Source organism: Haemaphysalis longicornis, unplaced genomic scaffold (assembly GCF_048455015.1).
Source record: "Haemaphysalis longicornis isolate Haplotype H1 unplaced genomic scaffold, Haemaphysalis longicornis Haplotype H1 scaffold_16, whole genome shotgun sequence".
Taxonomy (NCBI): domain Eukaryota; kingdom Metazoa; phylum Arthropoda; class Arachnida; order Ixodida; family Ixodidae; genus Haemaphysalis; species Haemaphysalis longicornis.
The window spans coordinates 22,868,026-22,884,358 of record NW_027526266.1 but is presented as its reverse complement, the minus strand read 5'-3'; the positions used below and the strand labels follow the sequence as shown (position 1 = coordinate 22,884,358).

The 16,333-nt window shown below is 47.8% G+C and overlaps 1 protein-coding gene across 1 annotated transcript; it reads left to right on the top strand.

The window, feature by feature from the left end:
* Positions 1 to 3,004: 3,004 nt before the first annotated feature.
* Positions 3,005 to 7,864, top strand: LOC144166071 (uncharacterized). The gene is made up of 4 exons (XM_077695728.1): positions 3,005 to 3,113; positions 3,420 to 3,748; positions 4,576 to 5,091; positions 7,757 to 7,864. Exons 1-4 carry the CDS (start codon positions 3,005 to 3,007, stop codon positions 7,862 to 7,864), a joined length of 1,062 nt encoding a protein of 353 aa, XP_077551854.1.
* The last annotated feature ends 8,469 nt before the right edge of the window (positions 7,865 to 16,333 follow it).

Sequence of the window (16,333 nt, the reverse complement as noted above, 5' to 3'; positions counted from 1 at the left end):
GAGCGTTTTTTTTTCTTTAATGCCGGTCTTCGACACAACACAGAAACACAAAACAAAACTTATTCACATGAGCAACTCGAGCGACAAGCCACCAACCTATATGAAGGCTGATGTCTCTCTAAAATTCCCTAAGCGTAGTCAAGGGTTCTATCCTTGACAGCCACTCAGGAGTGCATGCCCTGCGCTTCTGGACTTCTACGTACTGGGATATAGACTCACGAAAACATTGCCGCGTAGGGCGGGCGTCCACATCACCGTGGAGCCAGGCCATGCACGAGCGCCATATGCTATGCAAGGCCACCAACATAACGAGGTTAAGGGCGCCCCCTCTTCGTTTTCCACCGCTAGATAGCGTATGCCATGGGGGCTCAGCGGAAATCTTTATGAAGGGTCCTCTGGAGGACATCCCACAAAAATACCGCAGCCCAACAATGCAGAAAAGCGTGCTCTATAGTTTCTGGTTGTTTACAAATTGAACACTGAGTTCCCCATGGCACAGATATCCCTCTATCCTGCATCCAGGTTCCAACAGACAAGGTGCCTGTGTGTAATTTGAAGAAAAAGGTTTTCACACCAGGGTGAGCCTCCATTCTTTTGACGCGCTTTAGCACATTTTGGCCTGGCCCAACACGGTAATTATATCTATACATAGGGACGGGGAAAACAACATCGCAAATGTCCTTATACAGTTTTTTTGCGTGTCACAGAGGACAGGTACTCGCCAGAAAAACGTGCGAATAGAAAACGGGCCGTCATAACTATTTCCTCAAAATAACCATACACGCCACCTGGCATGCACCATGTTGATACTACATATTCCGGCATAGCACGCGCCAGCCGTAATTGGGCTAAGAGCGTGAGTTAGCACCCGAGAATCAAACGGCTTACTCTCTCTCTCTCTCCTGTAACGGTGCGGAGTACCTTAGGACATCCCAATGCCCGTCCGCGTCCATCCGTGCGCACACCACCATCAAGCGAAAATCAAGCGAAATTCGATTTGAGCCGTGAGTTGCAGTTTCATTTAGGGAATAATCAAGGTGCAACTCGCGGCTCAAATCGAATGACGGTCGGGGCGAAAATCGGATGTCATTTCGAGTCCACGTACTCCGCACCCTCACCATCATCCACGGAGTGGAGGTGCTGCCATTTATTTGGTTCATAAGATCAGCTACTTGACAAGGTGCACGCAGTCTTGTTTTTTTAACTCGCCTGGACGTAACTTTCGTTCACCTGAAATCAAAGGTTCAACGGAAGCCCGTCCCGTCGGCAGCACACATGGCAAGTATTAAAAACGGACATCGGCCACCCACTACCACGGCGCGCGTAACTCCGCCAGGTAGCGCGCCCCTCTTCGGTCCTTCTCCGGACTGGCTAAATTACCGAAATAACGATCAAACAGGAAGCCAAACGCTCTTGAGCCTGGTAGGGTCCGGGACGACACATGTGGGATCTTCATTTTTTTTTTTTTTTTTGAGGCGACTATTTTTTAAATGCAGAGCATTTCAGTAACTCACGATGTCACCCGCGTTGACGTCCGTAGTCCGCACCGCACCCCTCCCTACTATATAAAAATATACTATCCGGCGCCAGGTTTCGACCCCTCGACCCTGCGGGCAGAACTCAATGTACATGGTGCTCTACCCACTGCGCCACAAAGCCGACACAGAATGGACGCTTACGAACGCGCCTTATATCGTTTACTCATTCAAATTACTGCTGACGAGCGCTGTCTCGTCAGCAGTTGCCACAAGTGCAACAACATTAACGTAACGCAAACATTGTAACGTCGTGCGCCCCCGGAAATGCTCTGCATTTGATCGTGCCCCTCGCGAGGGGGATGTTTCACTGCGTCTTCTCTCGGTCGCGGGACCCGTGGCGCCATCTGGCGGAGGCGCGGCACAACTCGTAGCACTTTCTTTGAAAAAGCGCCTCGAAAGCGCGGCAAATATGAAATAGGGATGACGCGCTTTCGAAGCAATCCGCCGACGCGGCTGCTTTGTGTACAGACTCGGCGGCGAGCGTCCCGGGATTCTGGTGCCGACCGAACCCCATTTTTGATTAAGTATCTTCTTAGTTGTATACGCAGCAAGTTCCCTTTTGTGCTTTTTAAACCGGATGCGGGGGCGGGGACTTGGCTTACCGAAAGAGCGAAAGAAGGGAGGGGAAGAAAGGGGGCTGCATGCGTTCGAATGGTTACGAGTTCTCAGTTCTGTCACACTGTGAGAGTGCCTTGCGCTGCCTCCCCGCTATTTTACTACGGTCGCATTTCAATCTTCATTTCATCATTTTTTTGTTATTCCTTTTATGTATTCGGATTTTATTATTATTTCTGTATATATTTCGCTTGCTATTCAGTCTCTTTTGTGTTTAATCTTGTTCGTTATTTCCCTGCTCAATGGCTGCGAGGAGTAGCTTTCGTCGAGTGCATTGTGCGGACTATCTCGACAAGCATCGACGGAGGATACTGCAGAAACGAAACTTTCGCAGTGTTAACGACCTGGACATCAGCGCCCTGAAACGCCTTTTGGGCCCGGACAACTTCAAGAAAGTGAGTGAAGATGATTAGTTGTGTCAGCACTGCTTCATGCAGTTTACTAAAGTAATTTCTCTGCAAACGTCCGAGCCTGACGCCGCCGTTTTTGTGACTGCCGAAGAAGCTGTGGAGCACCTAAACCTTGGCGTACTTCTTCCTGAAGTGTCGCCACCGAAACCACTCTCGCCAAGTGCAGTGAGAAAACGGGAAAGATCAGCTTATGCCGAACGAAAGCAAAGGGAATTGGTGCAAGCTGTGACCAAAAAAGTGCGCTCGAGCGTGCGCGCCGCATATAACGCGAAGACTGCATCTGGCTCAGCAGAGAAAAAGTGCTTCACCTGCGCCGAGTTCAACCACAACTTTCGACAAGCTTTTGCAACTTGTACATCCTCCAGGGAGCGTTGCCAGCTGCTCTTGTTGCGGCCGTCATCCCTCAAGAACGAAGTACAAAGGATCATTCCGAAAGCTTCCATGTACCTGATCAACAAGTCCCGGAAGGTCAGGGAAAAGCACGGCGTATGGTATCAGCCGGACCCGTACACGAGGCAAAGGGTGAGTCAGGACTGCATATCCACGGCAGGTGACTACACGAAAGATGAGCTAGAGTGTTCGACACTACGTCCGAATAATAAAGACGTCATCTCGGTTGTGCGTGACGGAGAAAAAACTCTTGCCACAAAGCGCTTTATGACACGATCAATTCGAGAAGCGTTCCGCATTTACGAGGAACGAAATTATGACTCAAGCACTTGGCTAACAAAGTTTTACTAGTTGCGGCCTCGTTGGGTGAAATGTAGTCCTCAGCAAGAAGTGTGTGTCTGCGCCTACTGTGCCAATCGCGAACTCTATGTTGCCGTTGTGGAAAACGCTAGCAACTCAAATATAGATGCCAGTGGATTCAACGCTGCAATCCTCTGCACTCCGGCATCAGACCGCCGCTTCTTAGGGGAGTGCGACCAGTGCCCAAAGGGAGAGTACCTGACGCTCGAAACACTAATTATCCCCAAAGAAGAAGACATTGCGGTTGCGACGTGGGAGTCCGGCGACCTTGTGAAGAAGACCCTTGACCCTTCAGCATTCCTGAGGGGAATCCTACTAGCACTAGCTACATGGATCCTGCACAATCACATCCGAAAGACCCAGGGAGCTGCCATCCACAATGGAAAGAAATGTGAACAGCGAGGAATCGGGGTGTTTCACTTCGATTTTGCCGAAAAAAGTCCCCGCATTTCCCCGAGGGGAAGAATGTGAAAGTGCGAATGCACGAGTTGAATTTGCGCGGTTCGGTAATGTTCGCGAAAGAGAGATCACACACACACACACACAACTACAAAGAAAGAAAGATGCATTTATTCACAGACACCTATTTGTGTTGTCGTTGTACTTGATTGCTAGAGCGGATCTCAGCTTTGAAATTTCGTGTCAGTACTCCTTTAAGCGGGTGCATTAGCCCTTCTCACGCCAGATTCCTGGCCAATCCCCCACGTGGGTATGTGCCATGCACAGACACCTATTTGTGTTGTCGTTGTACTTGATTGCTAGAGCGGATCTCAGCTTTGAAATTTCGTGTCAGTACTCCTTTAAGCGGGTGCATTAGCCCTTCTCACGCCCGATTCCTGGCCAATCCCCCACGTGGGTATGTGCCATGTCAGCGGCCAGGCAGCGCGCGCCCATCTCCCCCCGTTGCCAAGGAAGACGAGGAGATTCCTGGCCAATCCCCCACGTGGGTATGTGCCATGTCAGCGGCCAGGCTGCGCGCGCCCATCTTTGAAATTTCGTGTCAGTACTCCTTTAAGCGGGTGCATTAGCCCTTCTCACACCCGATTCCTGGCCAATCCCCTACGTGGGTATGTGCCATGTCAGCGGCCAGGCAGCGCGCGCCCATCTCCCCCCGTTGCCAAGGAAGACGAGGAGATTCCTGGCCAATCCCCCACGTGGGTATGTGCCATGTCAGCGGCCAGGCTGCGCGCGCCCATCTCCACGTGCGCGGACATCGCCGGTGGACGCAGGTTCAGGGTCGCTTAAGAAGTGCATTCGCACTTAATTGGACTGTCCTCCTTCCCGACCACGTCCAAAGCTACCACTGGCATAAAAACCAAGTATCGATATTCACTTGTGTGGTGACGACCCAAAAAAACAGTCATAGTTTTGTGGTTGCAAGCGATGACGTCTGCCATGACTCTGCGCATGCCTGCTTGGCTTCAGAAAAAATCAGGCAGTGGGTCGACGACAATCTCCCACCGTACTCCAAGGTGACTTATGTGAGTGACGGAGCTGCCAGTCCCTTTAGAAACAGGTACCAGATTCATGAGTTGCGAAAGAGCGACGTGCCTGAAACGCAATGGATATTTTCCGCAACAGGGCACGAAAAGAATGCCTGCGACGGAGTTGGAAGAATCATCAAACACCAGGCGACACTTTACAACCTAAGAGAACCCAAAAGTAATGCGATTCAGACGGCAAAATACCTGGTAACTGTGTTGTCTGAGGAGATCAAGGGTGTTCACTTCCTATACCTCGAGGGGAACGAAGTTTCCCGCTATCGCGAAACAAAAAAAGTAAGCATGGCGAACAGTGCGTGCGTTTCCCGACATACAGCCCTGGCACGTGTGGTGTTTAAGGAAATCATCAGAAGTATATATATATGAACTATATGCAGCGCGGACTGTTTGCGCCCCTTTGAGGAAACTGTGAACATTGATGTAGCAAGCAACATGTAAATAAACAGCTATTAGCTGCACGGTATTTATGGGGTGCCGATGGAACTCTGTCATGTGAAACGTTGACTTCGTAAATGTCACTTGGCTATTCTATTCTCCTTATCTCAGAAGATATTCTGCCCTTTCTACAAAATAAATAAAGGAAATCTGCAGAAAGTCACAATTGTCGTTTCATGTCTAAGCTCCTTGTGACGAGCATGCTTGACAAGGCTCTTTTGCTTTTTAGTGATCAAAATGATGCAAACTTTTTTATTGGCTCCCCCGCACGGGGCACCATGAGTAATCTTAGTTAAGGTATCGGCGACACCGTGGAGCCCAAGCCTCCATACTCATGCGGTAATCTACCATGGCTAGGAGTTTTAAGGTGAAGGGAAGAAACCACAAACGGTGACCGTCGGAGCCCTGGTCAAGCTCCGGCGGATGGGCAACGTGTCTGTTTACCAGGTAGGGAGCTCGGGGACCTGTCTGGGTACCAGGGTAACCCGAGCGAAGAAAGTACCCCCGTCCCCTGCTGTTATACTATGCTATATGGTATTGTCAACCCCCCCCCCCAAACATGATCGGTCACTGAAAAGGGGCCGCACGGAATTATCTTTTTCCCCCTTGACACCCCTAACCTTTCCTGAACCGGGTAATTACTCTTGATTTCTTTTCATGGAATCCCTCAGTCCAGCCCACCATCTTGCATCGCAGTCTTTCTTCTTGATCGCAAAATATCTTAAAGCCATAATCGGAAAATCGTATAAGCCCAAAAAACAAAGGACTGGTTAAGTCCTCATCGAGGTAAATGACAAGCAGCAGTTCACAAAGCTTTTAGCTCAAACTAGACTGGCTGATCTGGACATCAGGGTCACACGCCACCGGAGCCTCAACAGCTCCCGGGCTGTGATCTCTGAGTCACATCTGTTGAACGAAACGGATGCGGATCTCTTAGCCGGCTTGAAGGATCAGGGCGTAACAGCCATGAGGCTCATCACTATCCGAAGAGACGACAAGGAGATTCCCACCAACCACATAATCTTGACCTTTAACCACGCATCACTTCCGCAGCATATAAATGCCTGCTTTATCCGACGCTCCATCCGTCCCTACATCCCGAACCGACGGCGCTGTTTTAAGTGCCAGCGGTTCGAACACGGTACAAACTCTTGCCGTGGCCGAACAACCTGTACAAAATTCGCGGCACAGGATCATCCTACCGACAACTGTCCATCCGACACCCTCTTTTGTGTGAACTGCCGGGGCCGCATGCGGCATACTCCCGCAAATGCGAAAAATTTCAACTGGAAAAGAAGATCATCAACATCAAGGTCACTGCGAACATCACCTTCCCAGAGGCGCGGAAGAGGTTCGCTTCTTTCCCCTTCGGGAGGTTCGGGAGGTACGCCGACGCAGCTCGCCGGTGGGCGGAGCGGCGTTTGGTTTCCACAGGGACCCAGTTCAGCGAGTCTGACTTGGTCCCTCCCTCGCCCCCAGCTGGGTTGCCTCAGGCAGCCCAACCCGTCACCACACCGCTTGCTGAAGCACCAGCGGTTATGGTGCCAACCGCTTCCGTCGGGACCGGTGCCGCTCCGGCCCCTGTCTCCCCGTCCTCCAGTGCGTTGGAGGGTACCGAGGGGATGGACACCGGAGGCCTCGCATGGGCTCCCACCACCACCGCTCTGCCCGTGCCCCCTCTGGCGCCCCCGACGCCCTCGGCGGTGGCAGGTGAAACGAAGGGCCCCCGAAGGGGGGCCAAGTGCGGGGGGGCCCGGTCCTTCGGGCACCCCTCTGACATCTGACAAGGAGATGGACGTCGGGCCGTTACTGCCTGCAACGCAGCGCAAGGAGCAGCCTCCGACGTCCGAGCCAACAGAAAAGCCCAAGAAACCTGCTCCAAGAATACTATCCCCGAAAGACGAAACATGAACACACACGTTTCAGTAGCTCTTGTGAACATAATGGGAAAAGAAAATATCATACAGTGGAACTGTAGAGGCCCCCTTAAGTATCTTGATGATGTATACGAAATATTGCATTCCAATCAGCCAAGTGTGATGTGTCTACAAGAAACGCATCTAAACTCAAGACACACTAATTTCTTGAATAGTTACATTGTATTTAGCAAGGACAGGAATGGGGGTGGTACATCTTCTGTGGGTGTGGCCATCATTGCCCCAAAATCATTGGCATGTCTTCTTATCCAACTACAGACTGTCCTTGAGGCTGTTGCCATAAGAACCATAATTTTCAATAGGCTAATAACACTGTGCTCCATCTACATCTCTCCTGATTTCCAGCTTCCAATTGGGTTCAGATTTCGAGGGCCGTGTAGATCAGCTACCGGAACCTTTTATTCTCATAGGTGACCTCAATGCACACAACTCTCTTTGGGGATCTCTCCGCACAAATACCCGAGGTCGCCTAATCGAATTTCTAACACCTTCAGGAGCATGCCTACGTAGGAAAAAGCCGTGGACTCGGTGATGCTGTGGCTCTCCTACATTTATTGTGGGTGTGCAAGCCCCTGCCGGAACTGGAGAGCGGTGATGGCATGCGACCACCCCTGGAGCGCAGCCGTGTTCGATCTCTGTGTAGCGTGGAAACTGTTGACTTGGCCAGCCACCTGTGATGGTGATTGTAGGCAACCGTTGTTTATGATGAAGATAGTAGCGCCGCAAGCAGATGGTGATTATGCGCCACTACACCTATTTAACAAAAACAAGCCTAGATAACATAACATAGGACACAACACTCATTCCAACCTTGACTTGGCTATTGGCTCTGCAGTACTCTTTCCATAGCTTGAGTGGGATGTTGGCACTAACCCATAAGGCAGTGACCACTTCCCTACCTCACTAACATACATAGATAAAGGCTTTAACAGTTCACCTTCCCATTGCAAGTTTATTGAAGCCAGAACAAACTGGAACACATTCACACAGGCTTATCAACTACACTACACATAGCACACATACCTGTAGAGAAGGCAACCCAGCTTGTCCCGGCGCACACACTCGCTGCCGCTGCCCAGGCCTCCTTTGCCCCGCGCAACCGAAGGAGGCCCTGGTGGAATGACGACTGCAGGCGTGCGCGGGAGGCCCAGAACAAGGCGTGGGGTATCCTCCGTAGATACCCCAAAACTTTTAACCTTATTTCTTTCAAAAGGGCAAAGGCATAAGGTAAGCGTGTGCGCCGTGAGGCAAAAAGGGAGAGCTGGCGCGCCTTTCTCACATCCATAAATTCATACACGGACACCCACATGGTATGGACACGAATACGTAAACTGAAAGGACAACACACACATAGCCTGCCCCTGGTTAGCACGACAGAAGACACACTGGAAGACACACTGGAAGACCACTTGCACAACATTTCCAACATGAATCTAGTTCTGCACACTACACAAACACTTTCATGAAACGCAAAATATCTGCAGAAAAAAGCCCCTACGTGGCAAGAACAAGTCAAAGTCGGCATACAACTCTGAATTTACACTTCATGAGCTGAAGATTGCTCTTGCCACTTGTAACCCTTCAGCTCCAGGTGCAGACAAGATTACATACACTATGATTCAACACCTACACGCAGCCACTCTTGAGACTCTCCTACACCTGTACAACCAAATATGGCTTTCGGGGCACATTCCAGAGCCTTGGAGGGAGGCCATAGTTGTGGCTTTTCTGAAGGAAGGGAAGGACCTTTCTTCTCCCGCAAGCTATAGACCCATTGCCCTGACAAGCTGCCTGTGCAAGCTTTTCGAGAAGATGATTAACCGGAGGCTCATGTACTTTGAGTACAATGGTATTCTCGAGAGCTGCCAGGCAGGCTTCCGGGCAGGGCGATCCACAAAGGATCATCTTGTTGTATTAGAATCATACATTAAAGATACCTTTATACGCAAACAGTACTGCATGACCGTATTTTTTGACATCGAAAAAGCGTGTGATACGGCATGGTGTTATGGCATTCTTGCAGACTTAAAATCCTATGGTGTAACAGGTCACATGTTGAACACTCTTGATACTTACTTGTCCAAATGAACATTTTGTGTTACAGTCAGGTAGGCACTGTCAAGAGTTCACATTCAAGAAAATGGCGTGCCTCAAGGCGAAGTTTTGAGCTGCACGCTGTTTATCGTCAAGATGAATTCGCTTCGGAAAGCATTGCCTCCATCGATCTCCTGTTCATTGTATGTGGATGATGTACAAATACCTTTTAAAACTTGTAACATATTCATATGTGAACGTCAAGTACAGCTTGGGGGTAAAGAAACTTTCACGCTGGGCAGACGAAAATGGTTTCAAACTTAATCCCGCGAAAAGTACTTGTGTCGTATTCTCAAGGAGATGCGGAGTAAGGCCCGGTCCGGCAATAAATCTCAATGGTGACCCAATTTTTGTTAAAAAGGAACACAAGTTTTTGGGTATGGTGATGGGCGAAAAACTCACATTCATCTCACACATCAAAGAACTCAAACATAAATGTCTAAAAACAATGAATATTCTGAAAGTACTGTCTCACCAATCATACGGTGCAGATAAACAACTCCTGCTGCGCCTTTATACCGCTTTGGTAGGGTCTCGTTTGGATTACGGAAGTGCTGTCTACGGGTCGGTCACAAAAACAGCGCTAAAAATGCTCGACCCAGTGCTGCACTTGGTCCGGCAATAAATCTCAATGGTGACCCAATTTTTGTTAAAAAGGAACACAAGTTTTTGGGTATGGTGATGGGCGAAAAACTCACATTCATCTCACACATCAAAGAACTCAAACATAAATGTCTAAAAACAATGAATATTCTGAAAGTACTGTCTCACCAATCATACGGTGCAGATAAACAACTCCTGCTGCGCCTTTATACCGCTTTGGTAGGGTCTCGTTTGGATTACGGAAGTGCTGTCTACGGGTCGGTCACAAAAACAGCGCTAAAAATGCTCGACCCAGTGCTGCACTTGGGGATTCGCCTCTCGTGTGGTGCTTTCCGTACAAGCCCGGTCCAAAGCCTGTATGTGGAATGTGACGAATGGTGCCTGGAGTACCAGTGAACTTATGTTGAATTTTTATGTTTGTAAAATATCATCAATCGGCAACCATCCTTTTAAACATGTTTCTATGGATGCATCCGCACCACAGCTCTTTTTAAATCGCCCATCCGTTTCTGCTCCCTTCTCGCAGAGAGTGAGAGAGGAGGCGGCTTTACATAATGTCTCCTTTTTAAACACCTTCAAATCATCATGCATTGATTTTTTGCATTGAATGATGACCCATGGCACCTTCGCACTGTGTCGTGTGACTTGTCTTTCATCCAACTGGATAAAAATTGGGTTCCGAGGAACGCGATTCTGCATCCCTTCCTGTCACTGCAGGAGAAGTACCAGTGTACAGAATTTTACAGCTACTCCTCCAAAATTTCCTAGGCCATGTCTTGTGCTGCGCACGGACCCAATTTTAAAGTTTCTGAGACCATGAATGTAACTTGTAGCATATTCACAGCAGAGGCTTATAGGATCTTTCTTGCTGAGAATCACATTGTGAAATGTCATATTCCAAAATCCATCATTTACACAATCACTAAACGTTGTACGAGCGTTATCACCCCGAAAGAAGCCCAAAAATTACATCATCAATCTTGTCCTTAGGACAATTATGGCGGCATATGGCGCAAACATTGAGGTGACTGTTTGTTGGGTCCCAGGCCACTCAAGGATCGCTGGAAATGAGGCGGTAGATGAAATAGCCGCCGCTGCACTCACAAACACGGTGCACATAACAGCAGTACGCTTCATCTACTTCCAACCATACATAAAACAACAACTACGCAAAACTTGGCAAAAACATCAGAGTGAACAGACAGACAACAAACTGCGCATCGTAAAACCACACTTGGGACGATACACAACCAATTCACACAACAGACACGCAGAACAGACACGCAGACACACACAACAGACACGCAGAACAGACACGCAAACAGATATGTTATGGATAGGCCACTCACATGTAACACACTCCCACCTGCTCACTGAATCCCCAAGACCCATGTGCAGCGGGTGTGGAGAGGGGCTATCCGTGATCCACTATCCACATACTGATTCAATGCAAAGCACTTGACACAACCCGACGTAAACACTTCCCACAACTATACACACGACATATTCCACAACACCCGTCATACTTCTTAGGAGACGAGCCCATGTTTTCAATGAAACGCGTTTTTGAGTTTCTTACTGAGGTAAAATTTTTACATCTCATTTCTTATCATGCATCTTGACAACCTGGCCCTTAACACCAGTCATCTTCATTACGTTGTGTGTTACTTAGTTTATTTTTACTAAAATGTTTTACTTTTGCTTTCGCTTAGTTGGCCTTGCGGCATTAAAATCCAAACGTCGTCATCATTTTTAATGGCTCATGCAAGTAAATTTAGAGGAAAATATCTGTGGAAAGCTTCATAAAACTCGAAGAAGCGTTTTTTTTAATCCGCGTGAACCTGGAGTTCCTTTGTTTTTTCTTCGTTCAGTACACGTTTACCGGTGCGCAGATCGTTTATTTTCGTTTCAAAATTCCCATAAAAATCAAATTCCACTTCTGAATTCTCCGTAATATTATCTATGAGTAATCGTCTGCCTTTGGTACAAAAATTATAAAATGTCTGCCCATTCGGTGGAAGTTGCTCTCAGTGTTTCGTGTCTCAAGACCTGGTGAAGACCTGGCCGACGAGGCTTTTTTCTAGCGCTGTAGGCGCGTCAGTAACAAAATGATGCAGCATGCTTTTAATGATCATTGAAGTGCATGCACAGGTGAACATCTGGGGACAATTTCAGCAAAATCGAAGAGGTGTTTTTTTTTTAATAAGCCTCTGAACTTGGACGGTTTTCGTTTTTTCTTCAAACTTTTGCGCCAGTTGCTTTTTAACCGTAGCTTGCACAGACACAATATTTATGGCCCTTATTGGCGCTTGCCAGGAGCAGTGAACGTTCTAGCTCCAGTACTTAATAATACTGGCCCGCAAAGTACAGAACAAAATGCGCTCGGAGCAAGATTTAAAGATTAATTACAAAAAATATATGTTTTTGTAGCCAACGATATTTGAGGGGCGAAATGTACACCTGACGTAGATTAAGCATAAAACTTGCCATTTCCTCCTGACGAATACATTTTTTGGTAGACGCCGCTAAAATTGGCCGTGGCGCAGGGGCAGGTAGCGGCTGGGGTCCACGCGGGTGTGTTCCAATTTTTTTTCAGTCGGCCAAAATTTTTTCCGCCGAAAATATTTGTGAATCCGCACATTACATACATGCGGAAATGAGGTAAATAATTTTAAGCGAATTGAAGAGGTCCACCAGCCATGCTTTGTTCGATCTTATCCGAAATGGCCCTCAGTGTTTTATCGATTCCTATGAAAGAGAGATCAACCACTTTTTTTTCTTTTTAAAACGCTGCTTTAACATCGTCAGGTAACACGTAACGTTGCTTCAACGCTCGTAACTGCCAGATAACGTTATTCTAGCATGTGCTACCTGGGCGGAAGTGCACAGCCAGCGAAGCAATTGTTTGGAATAACACCATTCAAACTATACCGTCTGCGAAAAAAAAAAATTGACATCCACGTGAAATTCTTAACAGGGTGTACTGTCGGGCGAGCTCGTAGTTCATTTTAAAATAGCCACAGCGCAGGAAGGAGCAAAGATACGCGGAAACGACGGGACGAGCGCTGACGCCCCACTGAATTTATTACGAAGAAAGTTGCACCTTTTAGTCACGCACAAATCATGTTAACGACAGAAATATTAAAGGATTAAGACCGCAAAAAACCTAGAAAACACACCACAAAAACAAAAGCGTTCACACAATTGGCACAACCTTTTAAGGTACCAGGTTGATGTCGTACGCATCAGATCAACACACCCCTGTTAAATGCGTAAGCAGGACATCAATCATGTTGTATACAAAAAGAGATTGATTTTCTTTTTAACACGTGGTGTACATCGGATACGACATAGCCTGGTATCTTTACAGATTGTGACAAGAGTGTGAACGTTTTTGATGTTGTGAGGTGTTTTCTTGGCTTTTGCCGGTCTGCTTTTGGTTTTCATCTTCTATTTTTTTCTGTCGTTAACATGATGTGTGCAGGTAAAAGCTGCAACTTTGTTCGAAATAAATTCAGTGAAGGCAGCGCTCGTCCCGTCGTTTCCTCGTGTCTTCGATCCTTTGCGCGCTGTAGCAATTTTAAAATGAACTGCCAGCTCGCCCAACAGTACACCCTGTTCAGCGTACAGCTACATTTCAGATGATGTCAAATTTCAATTCGCAGAAACTTACTCCACCTCGGGGATTTCCCCTAAATGTGGGCGATAAAACTGTATGCTCTGTACCGATGTACGACTTTAAACGACACGCAAGAGCCTTTTCATTCAACTGGGTTACAAAGGTTTTTGAAAGTTAATCGTCCGGCTGGCAGATGAGGGCTATCGTAAAAAGATTACTTGCGAGATGCTGAGCTACTCGTTATATACCTTCCGCCTCCCGTTTCTTCGTTCAGCACCCGCTGCTGCTTTTTTTTTTTTTTACTGCCGTACTTCGACATAATGACAAAGTAAACATCACGCCGTGGGCAACTTGACATACATACAGTGCCACTTTCTGGATCTCCCGGCTGGCCTTGTCGTTATAAAATTCCTTCAGCGTAGACAATGGTTCGACAAGTTCCAATCAATCAGACACTCACTCTTGAGCACTTAGCTCTTCAACAAAAAGCGAAACGCTCTGGCGAAACATCTTCCGCCTCGGCCGAGCATCCATGTCATCACGATGCCAGGCCATGCGTGCCCTCCATATACCGTATTTACTCGCATAATGATCGCACTCGCGTAATGATCGCACCCCTTAAGTATGTCGTCGAAGTTCGATTTTTTTTATTTCCCGCGCAATGAACGCACACTGAACTAGCCGCAGCAATATGTCGTATGTGTGCAAAGTCTAGCTGATGATGGTCGTGCGTGTACCTGTGGTTCCTTCCCTTTCGAAGAGGACATGGATACGTTATTGCGGCAGACTTGCCGATATTAGCGATATCGGCAAGTATGCGTTCATTATTGATGAGGAAGAAACTCTCACTAAATGCAGATAATATACTCACAATAGAAAGAAAAAACGCGCCCAGGTTGCAGAGTGGGCCGCCATGTCTGTTGTGATGTCCCGCACTGTAACAGCGGCAGTCACTTATTGGTCGACCTGTTGTCCCCTCGCCGCAACTCGCACCGGCGCGCTTGGTAATTCATAAAAACACGGCATTTTGCGTCACTCCGCAAAGCAGCTGGCGGCAGTGTGCGGAGTTTTTATGTTTTTGTATATTATTTTTATTGTGTTCATGAGAACTATCGTAACACTTTTTACGCACAACTTGCTCCCGTTTTCTGTCCTCAAAAGTGTTTCGCGAAAAATTTACCCCGCGCAATGAACGCACCCCTAAATTTACATCAAATTTTCTGAAAAAAAAAGTGCGATCATTACGCGATTAAATACGGTACTATGGACGCCCAGAAGCAACAGTTAATCGTACAATACGCCCTCCACATGTTCGGTAGGAACGTGCCGAATGTGATGTAGGTCCAATGGAAAATCATTATGCGGTGTTCGCTGTAAAACGTCCAAAAAGTGCACCGCCATCACATGTTGCATGATTTCTGGTTGCCTACATATTGTTGCAGTAAGCGCACTACGGTACTTCAAACTCTTCATATTACCGCCAAGTTTTAATTGTAAGAGTACCGGAATGTAGCTTAAAAAGAAAGACTGCCCGCTCTGGAACTGGCATTTTTGTGGCTCACTTTCGTGCATACGTCTTGTCCTGGGCCTCCAGATACCGGGCTCTGTAGCGTGGTTCAGGGGAGAGGTTACCGCATATATTTACGTGAAATGGTGTTCAGGCACTGCATTGGGAAGAGAGCAGAGAAGAATCGCACTGACAGCCCTACTTCTTGCCGGCTGGCGGTGTTTACGGGATCGGCGCCTGGTTGTGCACGCGTTCGTGGCATGGCATTGAGAGAGAGAGAGAGAGAGAGAGAGAGAGAGAGAGAGAGAGAGAGAGAGAGAGAGAGAGAGAGAGAGAAAAATTTATTTGCCCTTTAGGCTAAGGCCTCATCATTCCAGGGGGCCACTGGATTTTTTTGATAGTTGGTCTTCCACTTCCAGGAGTCTTGCTGGGAAGGCGGGGTGCCTATGGTCTTTTAGACAAAGCCTGCAAACGATAGCTGTTGCTCTAGCGTGGCCGGTTCAGTCAGCCATTCCCTGCGGATACTGCTTCTGTCTACCTTGGGGCACTCGTGGCATTGAGGCATTCGTGTTTCAGACGTTCACGTGGTCTTCTCCGGGCAGGCCAATGAGGAGGTGTCCTCTTTGACTTTGAGACGCTGTGCCGGGTTCGTTTGTCTTGTTTTTTGCTTTTGTTTTCCTTCTCTCCGTCTTTCCAGCTCGCTTCCGCATCCTTTCTGCACACGGGCGACACGAGAAATCACGACCAACGAGAGGCTGACAGCTGACTTAAAAAAATGCCCACGTGCGTGCGACTTCGGTGAACATTACAGTACCAAAGCTTTTTTTTTATTCTGTTGCAAACATAGTGCAATGATTGAAATGCCCCTTAAGTGCGCTTGTTTTCCCAAACGTTCTGAAAAAAAAAAAAAAAAAAAAAAAACGCGCGATCACGTTTTACAACCATACACCAAGAGAGCGTAACAAAAGGATAAAGAGAGGGTGCAGCTATAGCCGCTGAACGGGCTAAACCTCTACCTGCGATATTGAAATTTTCCGCTTCGAATCGGCGCCTGGTTAATGAGACTGCGGATTAATTTAGACCATCCATATGAAGACAATAAAGTGTGATAGCACGTATCAAATCCAGCGATCTCCGTTTGAGTGCGTGTGTCCATTAAAATAAACATTTTTTACCTTCCATGGTCTTCACAGAAACAATTTTTCTCCCGCCACCGAAGTTTATGCGGTGCGGCTGACAGTAGGCAGCCCGTGGTTCGTCCAACCCATGTTTGAAAAGCGCGCGGCCGTCGTGTGCTTCGCTCCCTCGCCGTTTAGCGGCGCG

Bases quoted from the DNA above. Each gene is read 5' to 3' on its own strand.
- LOC144166071 (XM_077695728.1), top strand. From the start codon at position 3,005: ATGTACCTGATCAACAAGTCCCGGAAGGTCAGGGAAAAGCACGGCGTA. The intron at 3,749-4,575 runs AAAAGTCCCCGC...GCATTCGCACTT, and splicing joins TTCACTTCGATTTTGCCGAA to AATTGGACTGTCCTCCTTCC. The intron at 5,092-7,756 runs GTAAGCATGGCG...TGGGTGTGCAAG, and splicing joins GCTATCGCGAAACAAAAAAA to CCCCTGCCGGAACTGGAGAG.